An 18046-nucleotide genomic window follows, 5' to 3' on the forward strand; every position below is an offset into this window, starting at 1 on the left:
AGCAAACTATTGGGATTAAAGGGTGACAAGTCCCCAGGACCTGATGGCCTACATCCCAGGGTCTTAAAGGAAGTGGCAGTGGAGATAGTGGATGCATTGGCTATAATATTCCAAAATTCCCTGGATTCTGGAAAGGTTCCAGTGGATTGGAAAAATGCTAACATAATGTCCTTATTCCAAAAAGGGGGAGGCAGAATGTAGGGAACTATATACCAGTTAGTTTAACGTCTGTCGTTGCGAAATTGTTGGAATCCATTATTAGGGAAGCAGTAATGGGGCATTTGGAAAGTCAAAATGCAATCCATCAGAGTCAGCATGGTTTTATGAAGAGTAAATTGTGTTTGATTAATTTGCTAGAGTTCTTGGAAGATGTGATAAGCAAAGTGGATAATGGGGATCCTGCAGATGTAGTATATCTGGACTTCCAGAAGGCCTTTGATAAGGTGCTGCAAAAAAGATTAATACATAAGATAAGATCACACAGAGTTAGGGGTAATATATTAGCTTGGATAGAGGATTGGCTAACCAACAGAAAGCAGAGAGTTGGGATAAATGGGTCTTTTTCTGGATGGCAAGCTGTAACTAATGGGGTGCCACAGGATTCGGTCCTTAGGCCCCAACTATTTACAATCTATATGAATAACTTGGGATAGAAGGTGCTATCACTAAACTTGCAGATGACACCAAAATAGGTGGGAAAGTAAGTTGCAATGAAGAAATAAGAAATTTACAAATGGATATGGACAGGTTAGGGGAATGGGCCAAAATTTGGCAGATAGAATTTAACATGGATAAGTGTGAAGTTATCCAGCTTGGTTGGAAGGATAAAAAGATGACTTATTATTTAAATGGAGAGAAATTTCAGAATGCTTCAGTGCAGAGGGATCTGGGTGTCCTTGTGCATGAATCGCTGAAAGCTAGTATGCAGGTACAGCAGGTAATAAGGAAGGCAAATGGAATTTTGGCATTTATTGCTAAAGGAATAGAGTATAAAAATAGGGAAGTGTTGTTGCAACTGTACAAGGCATTGGTGAGACCAAAGCTGGAGTACTGTGCACAGTTTTGCTCCCCCAACTTGAGGAAGGATGTAGTTGCATTGGAGGCAGTTCAGAGGAGGTTCACTAGATTGACTCCAGAGATGCGGGGCTTGTCTAATGAGGAGAGATTGAGCAGTTTAGGTCTATACTTGCTGGAGTTTAGAAGGATGAGAGGAGATCTAATTGCGGTATATAAGATGCTACAGGGGATAGACAAAGTAGAGGTGGAGCGGACGTTTCCCCTTGTGGGACATTCTAGAATAAGAGGCCATAGTTTTAGGCTATGGGTGGTAAATTTAAATCAGAGATCAGGAGGAATTACTTTTCTCAAAGTGTCGTGAATCTGTGAAATTCACTATCTCAGAATGCAGTGGATGCCAGGACCCTGAATAAATTTAAGGAGGAGATAGACAGATTTTTAATTAGTAACAGGTTGAAAGGTTATGGGGAGAGGGCAGGAAATTGGAGTTGAGGCCGAAATGAGATCAGCCATGATCGTATTGAATGGCGGGGCAGGCTCAAGGGGCTGAATTGCCTACTCCCTACTTCTAGTTCTTATGTTTTTATGTTCTTGGAGGTGGAAACAGGCTCATGGGGGAAACTTGCCCGCTCATGGCGGGTTATCACTTAGACTTATTATTGACACCAATTACCTCTGAGCGCAGCGGAATTTAGTGGCGGCTCAGGGACTACATGCGTGTGGAATGACTTGCCCGTGCTTCCTTATCGGATTTGGGAAGGGTGTTGCTCTTTCAAAGGCACTTAGTGCCTGATTGAAGAACCAAGGATTAGACCTTCTAACCGCCTTTGCCCCTGCCCCACGACCTCCAACTCCTGTCCCCCACCCACCGCGATCACCCCTCCAAGGCCCCCATCCCACCCTCACTTACTTGCAGCCTGGGTGACTTGGTGATCCTAAGCCTATCCCTGGCTGTGTTACCTGCTGCAGCCATCACTCCTAGTGGCGATACCTGTAATGGAGAACTGCCAGCCTCTGATTGGACGGCAGCCTGTTGCCCTGAATCCCAGGGAAAGCCCGACGTAAGTGCCTGTCTTGATCCGCCTGGCCCTCCCCCTCAGAAGTGAAGCGCGTTTCCCACTAGTTCCCCAACCAGCAGGTTGAACCCATGTCAATGATATTGAATTCTGTCCATTGCTTTTCTTCCCAATAGGGTAATGATCCCTCTAAGGTACCTTACATTGGATATTATGGGCTAAATTTTGCGTTTGACGGGCAGTTGGGCCCGACTGAATCGATGGCGGGCAAGGAGCCAATCCCCGCCATTGAAACGGGCCACACCGCCATTTTGTGCTGGCGGGCCAATTAAGGCCTACCTAGCGCGTTTCAGACTCCCGTGTTCATCAGGAAAATTAAATCGGTGGCGAGTGTGTTCAGACTGCCGGCTCCAATGGGGAACCAGCAGTCTGTATAAAGAATGGCCAGGCAGTCCCCTTTAGGCTGTTGACCATTGCCAATCACCGGACAGCACAAGAGGTGAGGGGGGCAGGCTGCAGGGTAGGCCAGCAGGGGGCCACGGTGCCCCTCAGTTCTCTGATGCCTGCCTTGCTGTCCTCCTGGAAGAGGTGTCCAACCATCGGGAGTTCTTGTTTCCGGAGGATGGGAGGAGGAGGGCCCCCCACGTGACCAGGCAGGCGTGGCAGGAGGTGGTGGAGGCTGTTAGGTTTCAAGATGCTGTGCGGCGCACAGGAACCCAGTGCCGCAAACGCTTCAATGATTTGTTGCACTCTGGAAGGGTGAGTACCATGTCAGCCTTGGCCATTTTACCCAGCAGGTAGCCTTAGCCTTTGAAGCCCCCTCTCCACCCCACATCTTAGTGTCGTTACTGCATTGGGTATTTGGCGCACGCTGGGTGGGCAAACAGATAGTGACCATGCTTACATCAGCCTTAGTGGTTGAGGAGAAGATGGGTTCTCCCTGCGGCATATGTTGGTGTTTGTCGCATTTGATTAGTCTGGGGGCAACCTGCAGGGGAGGCAGCTAGACACAAACAGATCTCCAACACATGTCTTATTGATGGTGATGAGATGGTGGAAGGGGAGCCTCAAGGTGTCGTGTCCAAGAGCCATCTGCTGGCCTTGGCACCGCACACCTAGTTGCGCCTCCTTGCCATGGGCGCTAAGACCCGTGTGTTATTCAAAGTGATGGACGCCGAATTTGTCCAAGGTTGGGGGAGGGGGTTGGGAGCAGCCGTACTATCTTCTGGGGACTGATCACCAGTCGTGTGGACAGGAGCCGCTGGAGGCCTCAGATGGGTCACTGTGGTTGGGATGCGGCATGCGCATGCAGTGTACATGAGTGATCAGCCCCAATAAATCCTCTTCTATGTTCTGCAGGTAAAAACTGAGAGCAATATCCAGGAGCATCAGCAGACGGTGGTGGGCACGCCGTGCTGCAGCACCTCACCACGTATGAGGAGCAGGCCATGGGCTGGGGAGGAGGCAAGCGGCCCAGGTCGGCAGGTGTTGGCGAGGCTGGGGTGCAGCGACCAGGTATTTGAGGGTCACAGTCCCATTCTTTCTGTCTCCCCACCATCCAAAGCACTGAGGTTGCTGCAATCATTAATGCAGCAACACTGCTCATTCACAGACTGATACAGTCAGACCTGTGGGTCATACACAAAGGTCCCTCGGCCCCTTGAGGATGCGTGTCTCTAGCATCTTCCAAAGTTGTCTTATCTCATTTGTGACCACTATCCCCATGGCCTAACATGCCATGGCATCGCTGCTGCACATCCAAAGACATTTTGCATCTGAGGAGGGTTTGTACCTCCACCACCCTTTCAGCCAATGCGTACCACATTGCTCTGTCCAAAAGGTCCTCAGCACCTCACCTGTCAACCTCATGGCACTCACCTTAAATAAATGCCACCACGTTAGTCATCCCTGCGCCAAGGGGAAATGTTGCCTTGTGTCCATCCGTTCTATGCCCCTCATAATGGTATGAAGGTCAATAATGTGACCTGTCAATCTCCTGTGTTCCACGGCAAATGTCGCAAGTGTTTGCAATGTTTCCTCATAACTCCAGCTCTCCAGGCCAGCATGCATCCAGGTCAGGAACCTCTACACTCTCCCCACTCCAATGCCAGCCCTCCCATGAAGCACAGGTCACAACTGAATGCAGAAATGTAGATGTGGCCTCAACAGTGTTTTCTGCACTTGCAACATGACTTCCCTTTTCCTACATTCTATTCCTCCGCTAATAAAGGCAAGTCTGGCTTCAACCTTGTTAAACGCCATATGTTCCTGTTCTGCTAACTTAACGGGTCTGCCCAGCAAGGTCCCTGTAATCATCGTGACTTCCCAAGATCCCACCATTACTCATGTATTCCTGTACCTTGCTTGTCTTGCCCAAGTGCTTAACCGAACACTTATCCACATAACATTCCATATGGCATTCCTTAGGCCATCTGACCAGCCTGTCTGTAAGCGCGTGTAATGTTTGGGCCTCCTCTTGACTATTTACCATCCCACCAATGTGTGTCACCTTGGGTTCTTGAAGGATGAGTGACTTATGAGGCTGAGGGGGGGAAAGGGAGGAAAATTGTTACTGACTGAATGCTAACTGATGACTGTCCTTGTTGTTAATTTCAGCATCACCACTGCATGGCCACCACCAACACATCCAGAGTCCCCCCTCCACACCTGAGGGCCAAAACTTGCAACTTACATCACATCCTTTCAGTGAGCCAGGCACCAGCGCAGCGGCAAACACTTCAGTAGGGATTATAGCGTCGGCGAGTGTCCAAGGGCACAGTGGAGAGGGCATTTCACAATCGCTGGAGGGGATGGCATGGACAGAGAGTGCCGATGGCGCCAGCAACCAGAGGACTGCAGGGGACATGCTGAGTTGGGCAGTGATGATGTGCCTCTGGAGATGTCAGCCATGCAGCAGCTGCAGGACAAGCAGCAGGGTGCGTGGGAGCATCTGGCAGGGTTACATGAGGGTCTGCTTCACTTGGTCTCTGTGGTGGAGGAATCCAGGCAGAGTGTCAGTGATGGCATGAACCTCAGGACAGAGCTTCAGGCTTCCTCCACTGAGACACTGGCGACTCTCATGGAGAGGGGCTTCCAGCGGATTGAGAATCTTCTGATTGGGTTACGCTCTGACCTGCAAGCCCTCACAGCGCTAATGGCCACAGGTGGTCACTGGCAATGTGGGAGATGCTCTGGGCACCAAATGTCGCCGCTCGGTGCCCATCCATCTGCCCCCCGCAGGGAGGTCCAATGTGACCTCACGTCGGCGCAGCAGCTGCCTGTCTTCGTTGCGAGCTCCTCTCAGGGCGATCCGGATGAGGGCAGCAGCGCCTCCGCCCCTCTGCCAGTGACCGTTGCATCCGTTGAAGCTGCAACAACTGGGGAGGTGCCAGTTCTGAAACTGGCCACTCCCTCCCAGGCGGGGCCAGCACAGGCTCCACAGGCCAGAGGACGCCCACCAAGGTCATCGAGGCCAACAGGACAGCAGAGTCAGCAGGCTGTCTCTCAAGCCACTCCGAGCGATGGGGCGGCACCTAGACAAGCACCTGCAAATGTAAGCATAAGGCACATTAGGCACTCCACAGGTTTGTCACTGGTGATTTTATGTTGGCCCTAGATTAGGGAATATATCATTATGTATGTCAGAGCAAAGTTTGTGCTTTGTTTTGGACCGAATAAAGTCCACTTATCTGACCATGGCTGAGGGTGTTTCCTTTGTGCTGCATTTGTATGTTTCACAGACATATCATGAGTGTTTGAGTGGACATTGATGTTTCTGTACTAAGCCCTTAGTTGCAACTGATGAGGTGGAAGATGTAGCATCTAAGTGCCATGTGTGGAAGCGCCAGGCAATGCTGGTCCTGCTGGTCCATGTGTGTGGAGCTAGCTGAAGGTTTGTTGGATTAAAGTGTCCGGATATCCCTGCCTCCTTGGTGTAGTAGCGGGCTGGCATGCTGCCCCTCATCATTGCTCTGTGCTTCCTCATCCTCTGAGCCACTGCTGGATTCATCATGTGCAGCCTCATCCACTGCGTCAAGGTCTTCATCGTCAACTTCATCCCCCCTTTCCGGCGCAAGATTGTGCAGGGCACAGCATGCTACCACTATCACAGAGACACGATCTGAGGGGTACTGGAGTGCGCCCCCTGAGCGCTCCAGGCAACGGAAGCACATCTTGAGAAGACCGATAGCTCTCTCCACCACAGCCCTTGTGGTGCCGTGGTTCCTATTGTAGCGCTGCTCAGCTTCTGTTCTTGGATGGCAAAGAGGCTTCATGAGCCATCTTCTGAGGGGATAGCCCTTGTCACCCAGCAGCCAACCATCCAGCCGAGCTGGAGCACTGAAGAGCCCCGGCACCTGGGAGTGTCTGAGGATGTAGGTGTCATGGGAGTTGCCTGGGTACCTTGCACCGACTTGTAGAATCAGCATCCTGTGATCACACCTATCTGCATGTTCATGGGGTGGAAGTCCTTCCTGTTGACCAAGGCACTGGGCTCACCTGCTGGTGCCTTGATGGACACATGTGTACAGTCTATTGCATCCTGGACACGGGGGAAGCCAGCAATGGCTGTGAAGCCTTTGGCTCGCTGTGTCTGGCTGGCCTGGTCGCAGCGGAAGTCAATGTCCACCTGAACAAAGCGTTTGTAACCTGCTTGACACAAGTATGGACAGCTGAATGGGAGACACCGCAAAGATCACCCACCAAGCCCTAGAAGGAGCTAGAGGCATAGAAGTGGAGGGCAGCTGTGACCTTCAGAGCCGTTGACATGGGGTGTCTGCCCACACAGTTAGGAGAGATCTTAGGGCCAATCATCTGACAGATGTAGTTGACTGTCTCCCTTGACAGTAGGAGCCTCCTTCGGCACTGCACCTCAGACATATTGAGGTAGCGGCTTTGCCACCTGTATACCCTGGCAGCAGGATAGTGGCATCTTCTGTGGCCCCTTCCACCTTGGATAACCTCTTGTGCCTGGAGGCTGATTGTCCAGTCTTGGCCTCCTCCTTATTTTATCCCACCCTGCCTCCTCAGAGGAGCTGCCTCCAGTGGACATGTCAGAACCCATACCCAGACTAAATGGAGGCCTCCGGAAAGCTGCTGGCCCGATAAAGAATACTGTCTGCAGAGTGCTGAGCTGAAACTTCAAAGTACAGTGAAAGCTCTTAGAAATGGATCTGAACTGCTAACAATCACACAGGCAAGTTTAAAATACTTTCTGCATTAAATACTTCAGATAAAACATTAACAACCCCTCTGAGCCCACATATCCCGCCTGTGGATGAGGTTTGTTAAAAAATCAGGTACCCGCCTGCCCTTTGGGCCCGTGCGCCGAGGTGAAGATCGCACGGGCTCCTCAAAATTGGCTTCAATTGCCGGGTTAAGGGCCTTTAACAAGGCCTTTAATTAATGGTGGGCGTGCGTTGCCCTTCATAGCGCACCCAACAACCTAAATATCGCGATGCCGCGCGCTGACGTCGAGATGCTCACGCGACATCAGTGCACGAATTTTAAGCGCTGACGTGCGGACTCCACCACCTGCTCGTCAGCCAGAAAACTCAGCCCTATCAATTCAGACATAATAGATTCAGTCAGTGATGGTCTTCTTAATTAAAGAATTCTACACAATGAAAAAGGAAATAGGGATAAAAGAAAATAAATATAAATGAAGTAAATATGTATCACATTAAGATTAGTTTATTTTCAATTCAAAAGGCTTAATTTGTAGTTTTGATGGCGTCTATTTTACAAAAGGCATTTTAAATTAAATTGATATACATAATGTAAATTTGTAATTTAAAATTAATATTGTTTGTAATTTACATGAAGTGAAAGGTAGATAAGTTGCTGTTACTTACAATACATCTGGTCCAATAGCTCCCTTGAAAGCATCATTATGTATGGTCCTTAATTTTTTATTATCATTAAGCTCCCTGCAAAAATTTTTAGTATCATTAATTTATGTTTAAATATTCAAGGAAATAAAGAATATGCTTATAAACATAAAAATTATACATAATTTAAAACTTTTTTCCTTATTTTGCCTTCAATGCTCTAGCAAAAAATTCCACAAATTACTGAAGGCATGTATAATCCTCAGAAACTCAAGAAACTATCTTTCAATACATGCATACATCATACATATTAGAAAATAAATTCTTGTTACATTCAATTTACCAAACCTGCTTTTTATTTTTTTTGTGTGTGAATATTACTGCTCAATTAAGCAGTAAAATAACATAGGCCCTGGAAACCTGAAATAAAAACAGAAAATACTGGAAACACTCTGCAGGCCAGTGAACATTTATGGGGAGAGGGAGGTAGGGTTGACATTTCAGGGTCATGCAACTTCTCATCACAGATGCTGCCTGACATATTGAATGTTTCCAGCATTTTCTGTTTGCATCCGAAAGACACTGGATAGAGTTTTCATTCTTGGGCTCTGATCCCGCCATTGGGATGAAATGCGGGTTAGGGACTCGGAAATGTAGGTGACGAGGGAGATTTTGGGGGAGGCGGCCAAGTAAGTGGTCATCTCTGGAATCCCGTCCAATTAAGGACAGGTGAACAGACCCCCAAGTCTCCAGGATCAATAAGAGGCCACCTAGCACTGAAATTATACCAGCCCACCATCAGAGGTGGGAGTTCAGAGGCTGAAGTATGGACGAGGAGGCAGGGCACAAATGGGAATGTGAGAAGGGTCAAAATGGTTAGGGTAGTCAAACAGGAAGGGGAAAATCCCCCCGCACCGCCCCCCCCCCCCCCCCCCCCCCCCCCCCCCCCACCCCGGTCACCAACGGTATGGGCACTGACCTGTTTGGCTCTGTTTATTAGCACGGCGGCCTTCCCCAATGAATTGAGGGTCCTACTCCGAAGATTACCTCACCTGCCCCAAGGAGTAGAGAGCCCCCTGGCTCAATGGGTTTCCCATATACCGGCTAGAACATCCAGATGGTGTCGGGAGAGTTTATTTAATTAAGCCTTCAAATGGTTTAACTGTGTCTCCGCCACAGCCCGTCAGGTAACCAGTCCCGTCACCCCATCTCCTGCAGAAACCCGTGGAGGTGGGAATATGTCGTGCAACCTATCTGATAGGATATCCCTCCTGCTTCCAGCGCTCCCAGGGGCTCTTGAGAAAATTCTGCCCAGTACGTCTGGGGAATAGACCAGTCCTGTTCCTGACATTGATTGTCAACGTCAAGCATTCCTGGGTCAGGTACAGTATAGTTAGATGCAGGCCAAAGATCTTTTTAATCTCCATCAGTAATGTCACTCAGTAACAACTTCAGGAAAGCATCATCCATTGTCCTGGTGTGACATTTTTCCATTGCCCACACTAGTTATACTTGGGACCTATTCCTGCTAGGAACTGAATAGAGATTGCCCAACTAGGTGCAGGACATCTCTTCCCAAGGTTCAGGCTCGGGTGGGAGGGTGGCAGGGTCCCCACCCATCACCCTTCTGCCAAATTAAATGCCCCTCCGCCACCAAACCTGAGATGAGGAGGTCATAAGATTCTATATTATGGGTTTGGCATAAGAAAATTGAATAGGCCCATTTATAAGAAATAGGAGCAGGAGTAGGCTATTTGGCTTCTTGAGCTTGTTCTGCCATTCAATAAACTCACGGCTGATCTGATTGTGGCCTCAACTCGACTTTCCTGCCGGCCTCACATAACCCTTGACTCTCTTGTAGATGAAAGGCCTGTCTTCTCAGCCCTAAATATATTCAATGACCCAGGCCAGGATTTTATGACCCTGTCATGATGGGACCTGCCCCAGGAGATTCGGTGGCCCAGCCATAAGTCCACTGACTTTTGGTGGGACTGGGCGATCCCAGCAGCAGGTGGGGCCGGAAAATCCCATTCCCAGCCTCCACTGCTCTATATGGAAGATAATTCCAAAGATTAATGACCTGCTGAGAGAAGAAATTCCTCCTTAACTGCATCTTAAATGGGAGGCCCCTTATTTTGAAACTCTGCCCTCTAGTTCTAGATTCCCCCAGAAGGGGAAACATCCTCTCAGCATCTACTCTGTCAAGTCCCCTCAGAATCTTATATGTTTCAAAAAGATCATCTTTCATTCTTCTAAACTCCAATGAGTATAGGCCCAATCTGCTTAACCTGTCCTCATTAGCCAACTCCTTCAACACAGGAATCAATCTAGTAACCTTCTCTGAACTATTATCACTGCATGTATATCCCTCCTTAAATAAGTAGACCAAAACTGTATACAGTATTCTAGGTGTGATCTCATCAATTTCCTACACAGAGCAAGACTTTCCTACTTTTATGCTCTATCTCCCTTGCAATAAAGACCAACATTTCATTTGTCTTCCTAATACTTGCTGTACCTGCATGCTAACTTTTTGTGATTCATGTACGAGAACACCCAGATCTCTCTGTACCACAGCCTTCTGCAAACTCTCTTCATTTAAGTAATATTGTTTTCTACTTTTCCCACCAAAGTGGACAACCCCAAATATTTCCATATTATACTCCATCTGCCAATTTTTTGCCCACTCATTTAACCTGTCTATATCTCTTTGCGTCCTGCTCACTACTTGCTTTCCTACTTAACTTTGTATTGTCAGCAAATTTGGCTACAATACACTCTGTTCCTTCATCCAAGTCATTAATATAGGTTGTAGATAGTTGAAGCTCCAGCAGTGATCCCACTCATTACAATTTGCCAATTTGGAATTGAACCATTAATCCCAACTCTCTGTTTCCTATCATTTAGACACCATGAGAAAACCTACAGAATGGTGAGATGCCAACTAGAAGATATAACTTTGCATGTAGAAAGAACTTTGGAAAAGAATGTCAATTTTGTCCAAGATCTTGAGTAGGGGGAAGGAAGGGTCAGTTAAGGACTGGAAACATTGATTTATAATCCCAAACCATTGAAGCAAGGCTAAAAACTTCTTAACAGTCACTCTGGTAATAGAATCATCTAAATGGGCTCTCATATCAATCATGAACAAGCATTTTGTAAATATCCAATTAATTATTATGCTGAAAGAAAACACTCTGCACTGACTGCGAATCCAAGGGAACAACAATTATCACATGAATATAAGCATTTTGATTAATTCAAAATTACAAATTAATTCCTTAATTCTGGTCTTTATAATAGTTTGGTACTTTTGAATTTGCCCTTGTAGTTGTTTTTGTTTTAATGTCCGTTTAAAAATAGGTCATTATCCCCTTGAGTGGTTTATCAAAAGATAGCAAGAATATGAACCACTTATCAAGTACTTGTAGAGTACATACTTTAAGTTTATTGATAGTAAAGTAAGTTATCTTTTGACAGCACATTCTTTAGGGAAGACAAAGACCAAACCTGAACTTATATTTTCTTGTAAATGAGAGTGTGAAGGGAGTATTCAAGAGCCAGAGTCATTTTTAAAACTTGGGCAGGATTTTTAAGTCGGTGTGCAGGCATGATTGGCAGGCCCAAGACCACTGCCTGCGATTGGCCCCCAACCGTGATTTCACACTGGCTGGCCAATTAGCGGCCAGCTGGCGTGAAGCGCACGCCGAAATGCTCAGCGCTGTTGGGGTGGGGGCGGGAGGATGGCGGGCACTGACGTAAGTGTGGGTATCAGGGAACACAGAATGAAAGCACCCTAAAGGCAGAGAGCTCAGGGAGCTGAAGAATTTGAAACCAATAACCAAAGATTTTAAAATCTGGAAAAAAAATGTCCGCACAGCAGAATCAGTCATCTGAACATATACATGATGCAAATTCTGTCCATGCATTTTTATTTTTTAAATTTAATAATGGAAACTCATCCCGTCCTTGGCTGAGGCTTCATCAAAAATGCAAAGTCCACCTGGCGGACTTGCCCGTCCGCCAACCGTAAGGTTGGACGGATCACGAAAAATCGGGGACAATTACATCTTTAATGAGCTTAATTGCCCTCTTAATTACCGGCGGGCACGCTTCCGACATTTGCGGTGTCCGTCGTCTGAAATATCGTGCGAGTGCGGGATACCTCGGGACACTCGCCCTAAGTCATCATGTGCTTTTTACGCTTGAGCGGGTTGGACATGCGCCCACATGCCGACCTAAAAATTCTGCCCCTGATTACTGTTTCCAGATGTATGATTACGATAATGATTCAAGAAAGAATTTAGCTGGAAGACCCATTATAGCTTGGCTAAAGTTGAGGGATGACATGGCTACATCAATTATATGCAGAAGTGGTTTTAAAGACTTTTCTTTCAGGAAGTTTGGTCACTGCTTGTCTAATAAGCCTTTCTCTTTCAACTTTGAATCAAAAAATTGGTCATTTCCATAATTCAGTTAAAGGAAATTGCATCGCAATCCGATGAGGTCATTTGCTCCAATATTGTACTGTCAAGCCAGGACTTCTGCTTGCCAATCTAATCCAGCAATGGGCCTATCATCAATTGTAGGTTCAGTCCATTTGCATCATCACTGGCATTAGTTGATCGCTGTTTCACTGTAACATGACAGTACTATGCTGGGGTGGAAAAGGTTGGAAATTTTTAGCACAGTCTTTAGAATGCCCACAATGTGAAGCTTTCAGCCACAGCTGGGGAAGGTGTTGTAGTTTCTCGAGGTCTTCAGCAGATCCAACCATTAGATTAAGTTTCTGCTGGTCAGCTGAGAGAAGTTAGACAGCTAGATTTGAATTGACCTTCCATCCTCCAGAAACTTAAGCTCATCCAAAACTCTGATGTCCGTATCCTAACTTGCACCAATACCCATTCATCCATAACCCAACTGCTCACAGCCTTACATTGACTGCCACATGGCAATGCCTCAGTTCTAAAATTTGCATTGTTACTTTCAAATCTCTCCGTAGCTCCACCCTTCCCCGCATCTGTAATCTACTTCAACCTGATGTTCTGGGTTCAATCCCATGACTTGATGGCCTCTGAAGGTGCATTTTTAATGTGGCCAAATGGTTTGATTGTGAACCTGCAAATCCTCCCAATATGCCTGTGGCAGATATTAGGAACAAGAAAGTCTATTGGTCAACCAGAACCATGTGATAGCTGCAGCAGAACAGCTTTGCCACGTTAAAAGATTCCACACACAGACTCTTGCCACGGGTTGTACACCATGTTAAGCATCATCCTTGCTTCGAGGGACTACCAGAGAGAGAACCTAATCCAGTCCCACAACCCCCAAGCTCCTCCAATTCTGGCCTCTTGCCTTCAGCTGAGGCCTCAAGCACTGGAATTCCCTCCCTAAATCTCCCTGCTTTTCTATCTCACTCTTTAAGAAAAACCTACCTCTTTGACCAAGCTTTTATTGATTTGTCCTAATATCTCATATTGTGCCCCAGTGTCAAATTCCTTTTGATATTGCTTTTTAAGTGCCTTGGGGTGTTTTACTATGTTAAAGGCATTACATTAATGCCAGTTGTTGTTGAATAAGGTTGCTATTTCTCAGATGCAAACATCTCTGTGTGGTGGGTGTGTTAAAATCAGAAATGTGTTTTTAAAGAGCAGTTTGATATTTTTAGCATAATTATAGATCCATATGTAAGTAGGATCTTCCTAATTCCATTGCTCGTTGTGCACAGATGGAATCTTCACCCATGTTCGCTCCATGTTTTATGATTTTACAGCACTTAGTCCACAGAGAACTGCTGTGGTTGAGGCTGCTTCTGAGTTGGAAAGTTCACAAGTTTCAATGCTCTTTCCTCACAAAGTAATAAGCATAAAGTAACCCTCTCCAAATACTTGTTTGAAAATAGGCCATTAGATATATTTGTCTGCACAGTTTCAACTGGTAAAGCTGTAATTGACTGCAAATGTTTTTCATCACTCGTCATCAATTAAATTGCTTAAGTTTGAAATAATAGCATTGTTATACTTTAACCTAAAATGTGATTTGTTTTCATAGTAAAATGCATTTAGAAAATGAGTAATTCTGTACCAAAATCTACGAGATACTGTATTGCACTTCCATTTTGCATTTTAGTTATCTGTGATTGAGAACCTTGGAGTTATCTTGTGGCTTACAAGCTACCTGTTAAGGACTCTGTTTTTCTGTACTGTCCTTCAAAGACGCCAAAGTGGAATCCTAAATGTGCAAAACAAATTACAACTATAGCTGTTTCTGGTTTAAATTATTTTAAAGGGTATTGAAACTATCCATGCACAACATTGTATAAAGTCAAGCAGTAAACAAAACGTACAATTTATCCAGCTTCGTTGCATTGAATGCATGGCTTTGCACATCTTCAAATCCATTTTTGTACAGCTTCCTGAAAAGGCAAGGTTATTAGAATGCATTATTTCATGAAGTATACGTTAAGTGAAAGACTTTAAAGCTCTAATGTCCTTTTTTGATTTACACAGGGCAAACAAGGACAATGGGAATTAACACGATAATTATCTTATCAATAGGCTCATATTATTTGAAGTATGGAAAATGAATACCATGGGAATTATTGTAAGGCAGCTATCTCATCATTAGGTTCAGATTATCATAAACTATTTTACATTTTCTTCTCTACACACCACTTAAATCTTATGCCACAGCATTCTTCAAATGTTTTCCAAAGAGGGATTTTTCTAATAAAGATACTTTATTAAAGTGAGATACGTAACCATTTTGACAAACAGAATAGGAGCCCAGGACAGTTTCAAGGGTGTCAACTGTATACTACTGAAATAGTATCAGTATGTTTAATATTACCGATGAGCAGAAGAACACCATTGTTCACATGCACTTGTGACTCCCGGAGATTAATCTCAGCCAGTGCTAGTGGACAGACGCATAAAGTACACAAGTAAGCAGATTTGTAGAAAACTCTGACAAGATACCCTGTTTGTCCAAATACCCAAGCTCTTGGAGGTCTTCTTGAAGGCACAAGATTGTTTTCCTATATAAACAGCTTCCCCTATCTGTACTTGGAATATAACTAAAAAATCCAAGTCCAAGGACAGGAAGGATAAAAATAATGGCAAGTTCAATAAAAAAATTTAAGGATCATTAAAGTTGTTTTTTATAGCTGATTTAAAACTCAATTTTTTCAGGTTCCATTTTTAGCGTCAAAAACAAAAATTCGAGCTGAGAAATATTGGACTTCAAAAACATAGTAAAAAATCAGGGTTTTTTGGAACAAAGAAGACACTAAAAAAAAAGCATAGTTGATCTGAATATCCAACAATATTTTACATAGTTTGTGGGAATAGAACTGTAGAATGCTATATTAAAGAAGGTGATCATTCAACCCATCATGCTAGTGCCAATTCTTTGAAAGATCTATCCAATTAGTCCCACCCCACCCCACCCCCATTCTTGCCCCATATCTCAGTAAATTTTTCCGCTTTAAGTATTCATCCAATTTCCGAAAAATGCAGCAAGCTGTGTAAAAGTCCATTGACTCTGGCGGGCCCATAAAATCCTGCTGGCATAAAATTCTGCCCATGGTATACTTGGATTTCCAAAAGTCATTTGATTAGGCGCCACGTCAAAAGTTACTACACAAAATAAAAGCTTATGGTGTATGGGGTAACATATTGGCATGGGTACAGGATTGGTTAGCTAACAGGAAGCTGAGAGTAGGGATAAGTTATTCATTTTCAGGTTGGCATGCTGTAACTAGTGGACTGCCACAGGGATCAGTGCTGGGGCTTCAACTATTCACAATCTATATCAATGACTTGGGTGAAGGGAGTGAATGTATGGTTGCTACATTTGCAGATGATACATAGATAGGTAGGAGAGTAAGTTGTGAAGAGGATATAAAGACCTTGCAAAAGAATATAGATAGATTAAGTGAGTGGGAAAAAAAGATGGTATATATAATGTAGGAAAATATGAACTTGTCCACTGTGGCAGGAAAAACAGAAAAATAGTATATTATTTAAGGAGAGAGAATGAAGGACTCTGAGATACAGAGGGATCTGGGTGCCCTGGTATTTGAATCCCAATAAGTTAATATGCAGGTACACCAGGTGATTAGGAAAGCAAATTAAAAGCTGTTGTTTATTGTAATGGGAACTGAACATGTCATGTCCCTAAGACATGAAAGAGATCATAAACTGTTTAAAGCAAACCCTGCTTATTTAAAGAATGGACTTTATGAACAATAAGATGGCTGCTACCTGTCACATGATTCACAAGTTGGCTACAGTTTCTAGAAAGTTCCAACAGCAGTTACAGAACAAATAGTTGATCTGAATATCCAACAATATTTTATGTAGTTTGTGGGAATAGAACTGTAGAATGATATATTATAGAAGGCAATCATTCAACCCATCATGCTAGTGCCAATTCTTTGAAAAATCTATCCAATTAGTCCCACCCCACCCACCCCACCCCCATTCTTTCCCCATATCTCAGTAAATTTTTCCACTTTAAGTATTCATCCAATTTCCCTTTGGCAGCTATTATTGGATCTGCTTCCACCATCCTTTCAAGCAAAACATTCCACATCAGAACACACTTGTTGCATAAAATGTTTTTTCTTATATTGTCTCTACTTTTTTTTGCCAATTTCCTTAAATAACCTGACCCTTTTGTCACTAGAAACTGTTTCTCCTTATTTACTTTATCAAAACCATTCATGATTCTGAACACCGGTATTAAATCTCTCCTTATCCTTTGCTACTCTAAGGAGAATCAAAAAAGTTTCTCCAATCCCTCCACATAAATGAAGTCTTTCTTCCTGGGTACCATTCTGTAAATCTCCTCTGTACCCACTGTAAGGCCTTGACATATTTCCTAAACACGTGCTCCCCAGAATTGGCCATAGTATTCCAGCTGGACCTAACCAGTGTTTTATAAAGATTCAGCGTAACTTCTTTTCTTTTGTACTAAATATAAAGGGTCATGTATGCCTTCTCAACTTGCCCTGTCACTTTCAAAGACTTGTGTACATACACCCGCAGGTCTTTTAATTCCTGCACTCCATTTAAAATTGTACCATTTACTTTATATCAACTTTCCTCACCCTTCCCACCAAAATGCATCACTGCACATTTCTCTGCATTAAATTTATCTGCCATGTGTCTGCCCATTACACCACTCTTTTGCGTTCTACAATTGCTATCCTTCTCATTGTTTACTACCAATAGAGACAGGCTAAATAGTGCAGTGGAATTTTTGTTAGATTCACCTGGGAGGGCAAGGTGATATCTCAGTTTAACATGTCATCTGAAAAGCAACACCTCTGGTAGCACAGCCCTCCCTCAGTACAACACACTGCAATGTCAACCATGCTCAAGCCTCTGCAGTGGGATCTGGCCTTACATTCTTCTGACCAGAAGCAAGGAGTGTGGCTACTGAACTACTCTAGCACCTGTTGTGTGTAGACACACACATGCATATTGAACTAAACATTTGTCAAACTCAGCCAGTCCAAGATAATAGTTTCCTTCCCATCAGCCTCAAATCCACCAAATCACAGAGTACGTTAACTGAAACTTACTAAATATTGAAGAACCAGCAACAGAGTTTTCAGCCTTTCCATATTGATACTATATTTAAGTAGCAGTCTGAGTTGAGATTGTTAATTTCCCACTTACAACAACCATCACGTATAGAGGGCAAATTGCTTTTTCAGAAGCATATCCGCTATAAGCAACAGGGGAGCAAAGGTGCGGGGTGGAATTTTATGGCCCCAGTGTGGCAGGGTCTGGACCGTAAAATGCGACAAGCCGTGTAAAAATCCATTGACTTTGGCAGGACCATAAAATCCTGCCGGCGTAAAATTCTGCCCATGGTATACTTGGATTTCCAAAAGTCATTTGATAAGGCGCCACATCAAAAGTTACTACACAAAATAAAAGCTTATGGTGTAGGGGGTAACATATTAGCATGGGTACAGGATTGGTTAGCTAACAGGAAGCTGAGAGTAGGGATAAATTATTCATTTTCAGGTTGGCATGCTGTAACTAGTGGACTGCCACAGGGATCAGTGCTGGGGCTTCAACTATTCACAATCTATATCAATGATTTGGGTGAAGGGAGTGAATGTATGGTTGCTAAATTTGCAGATGATACATAGATGTGTAGGAGAGTAAG

At 44.6% G+C, this 18046-nt stretch overlaps 1 protein-coding gene across 1 annotated transcript in view; it reads right to left on the minus strand.

The window, feature by feature from the left end:
- The window catches only part of LOC121288713 (lutropin-choriogonadotropic hormone receptor-like), a 94414-nt gene that overhangs the window by 22510 nt on the left and 53858 nt on the right, over window positions 1–18046 (minus strand). Inside the window, exons 7-8 of the mRNA XM_041207462.1 lie at window positions 14204–14276; window positions 7886–7956 (exon numbers count right to left, since the gene is read on the minus strand). Of these exons, the coding sequence (XP_041063396.1) occupies window positions 7886–7956; window positions 14204–14276 (144 nt within the window). The remainder of the gene's footprint in view (window positions 1–7885; window positions 7957–14203; window positions 14277–18046) is intronic.

The sequence above is a fragment of the Carcharodon carcharias genome, chromosome 2 (assembly GCF_017639515.1).
Source record: "Carcharodon carcharias isolate sCarCar2 chromosome 2, sCarCar2.pri, whole genome shotgun sequence".
NCBI classification, from domain to species: Eukaryota; Metazoa; Chordata; class Chondrichthyes; order Lamniformes; family Lamnidae; genus Carcharodon; species Carcharodon carcharias.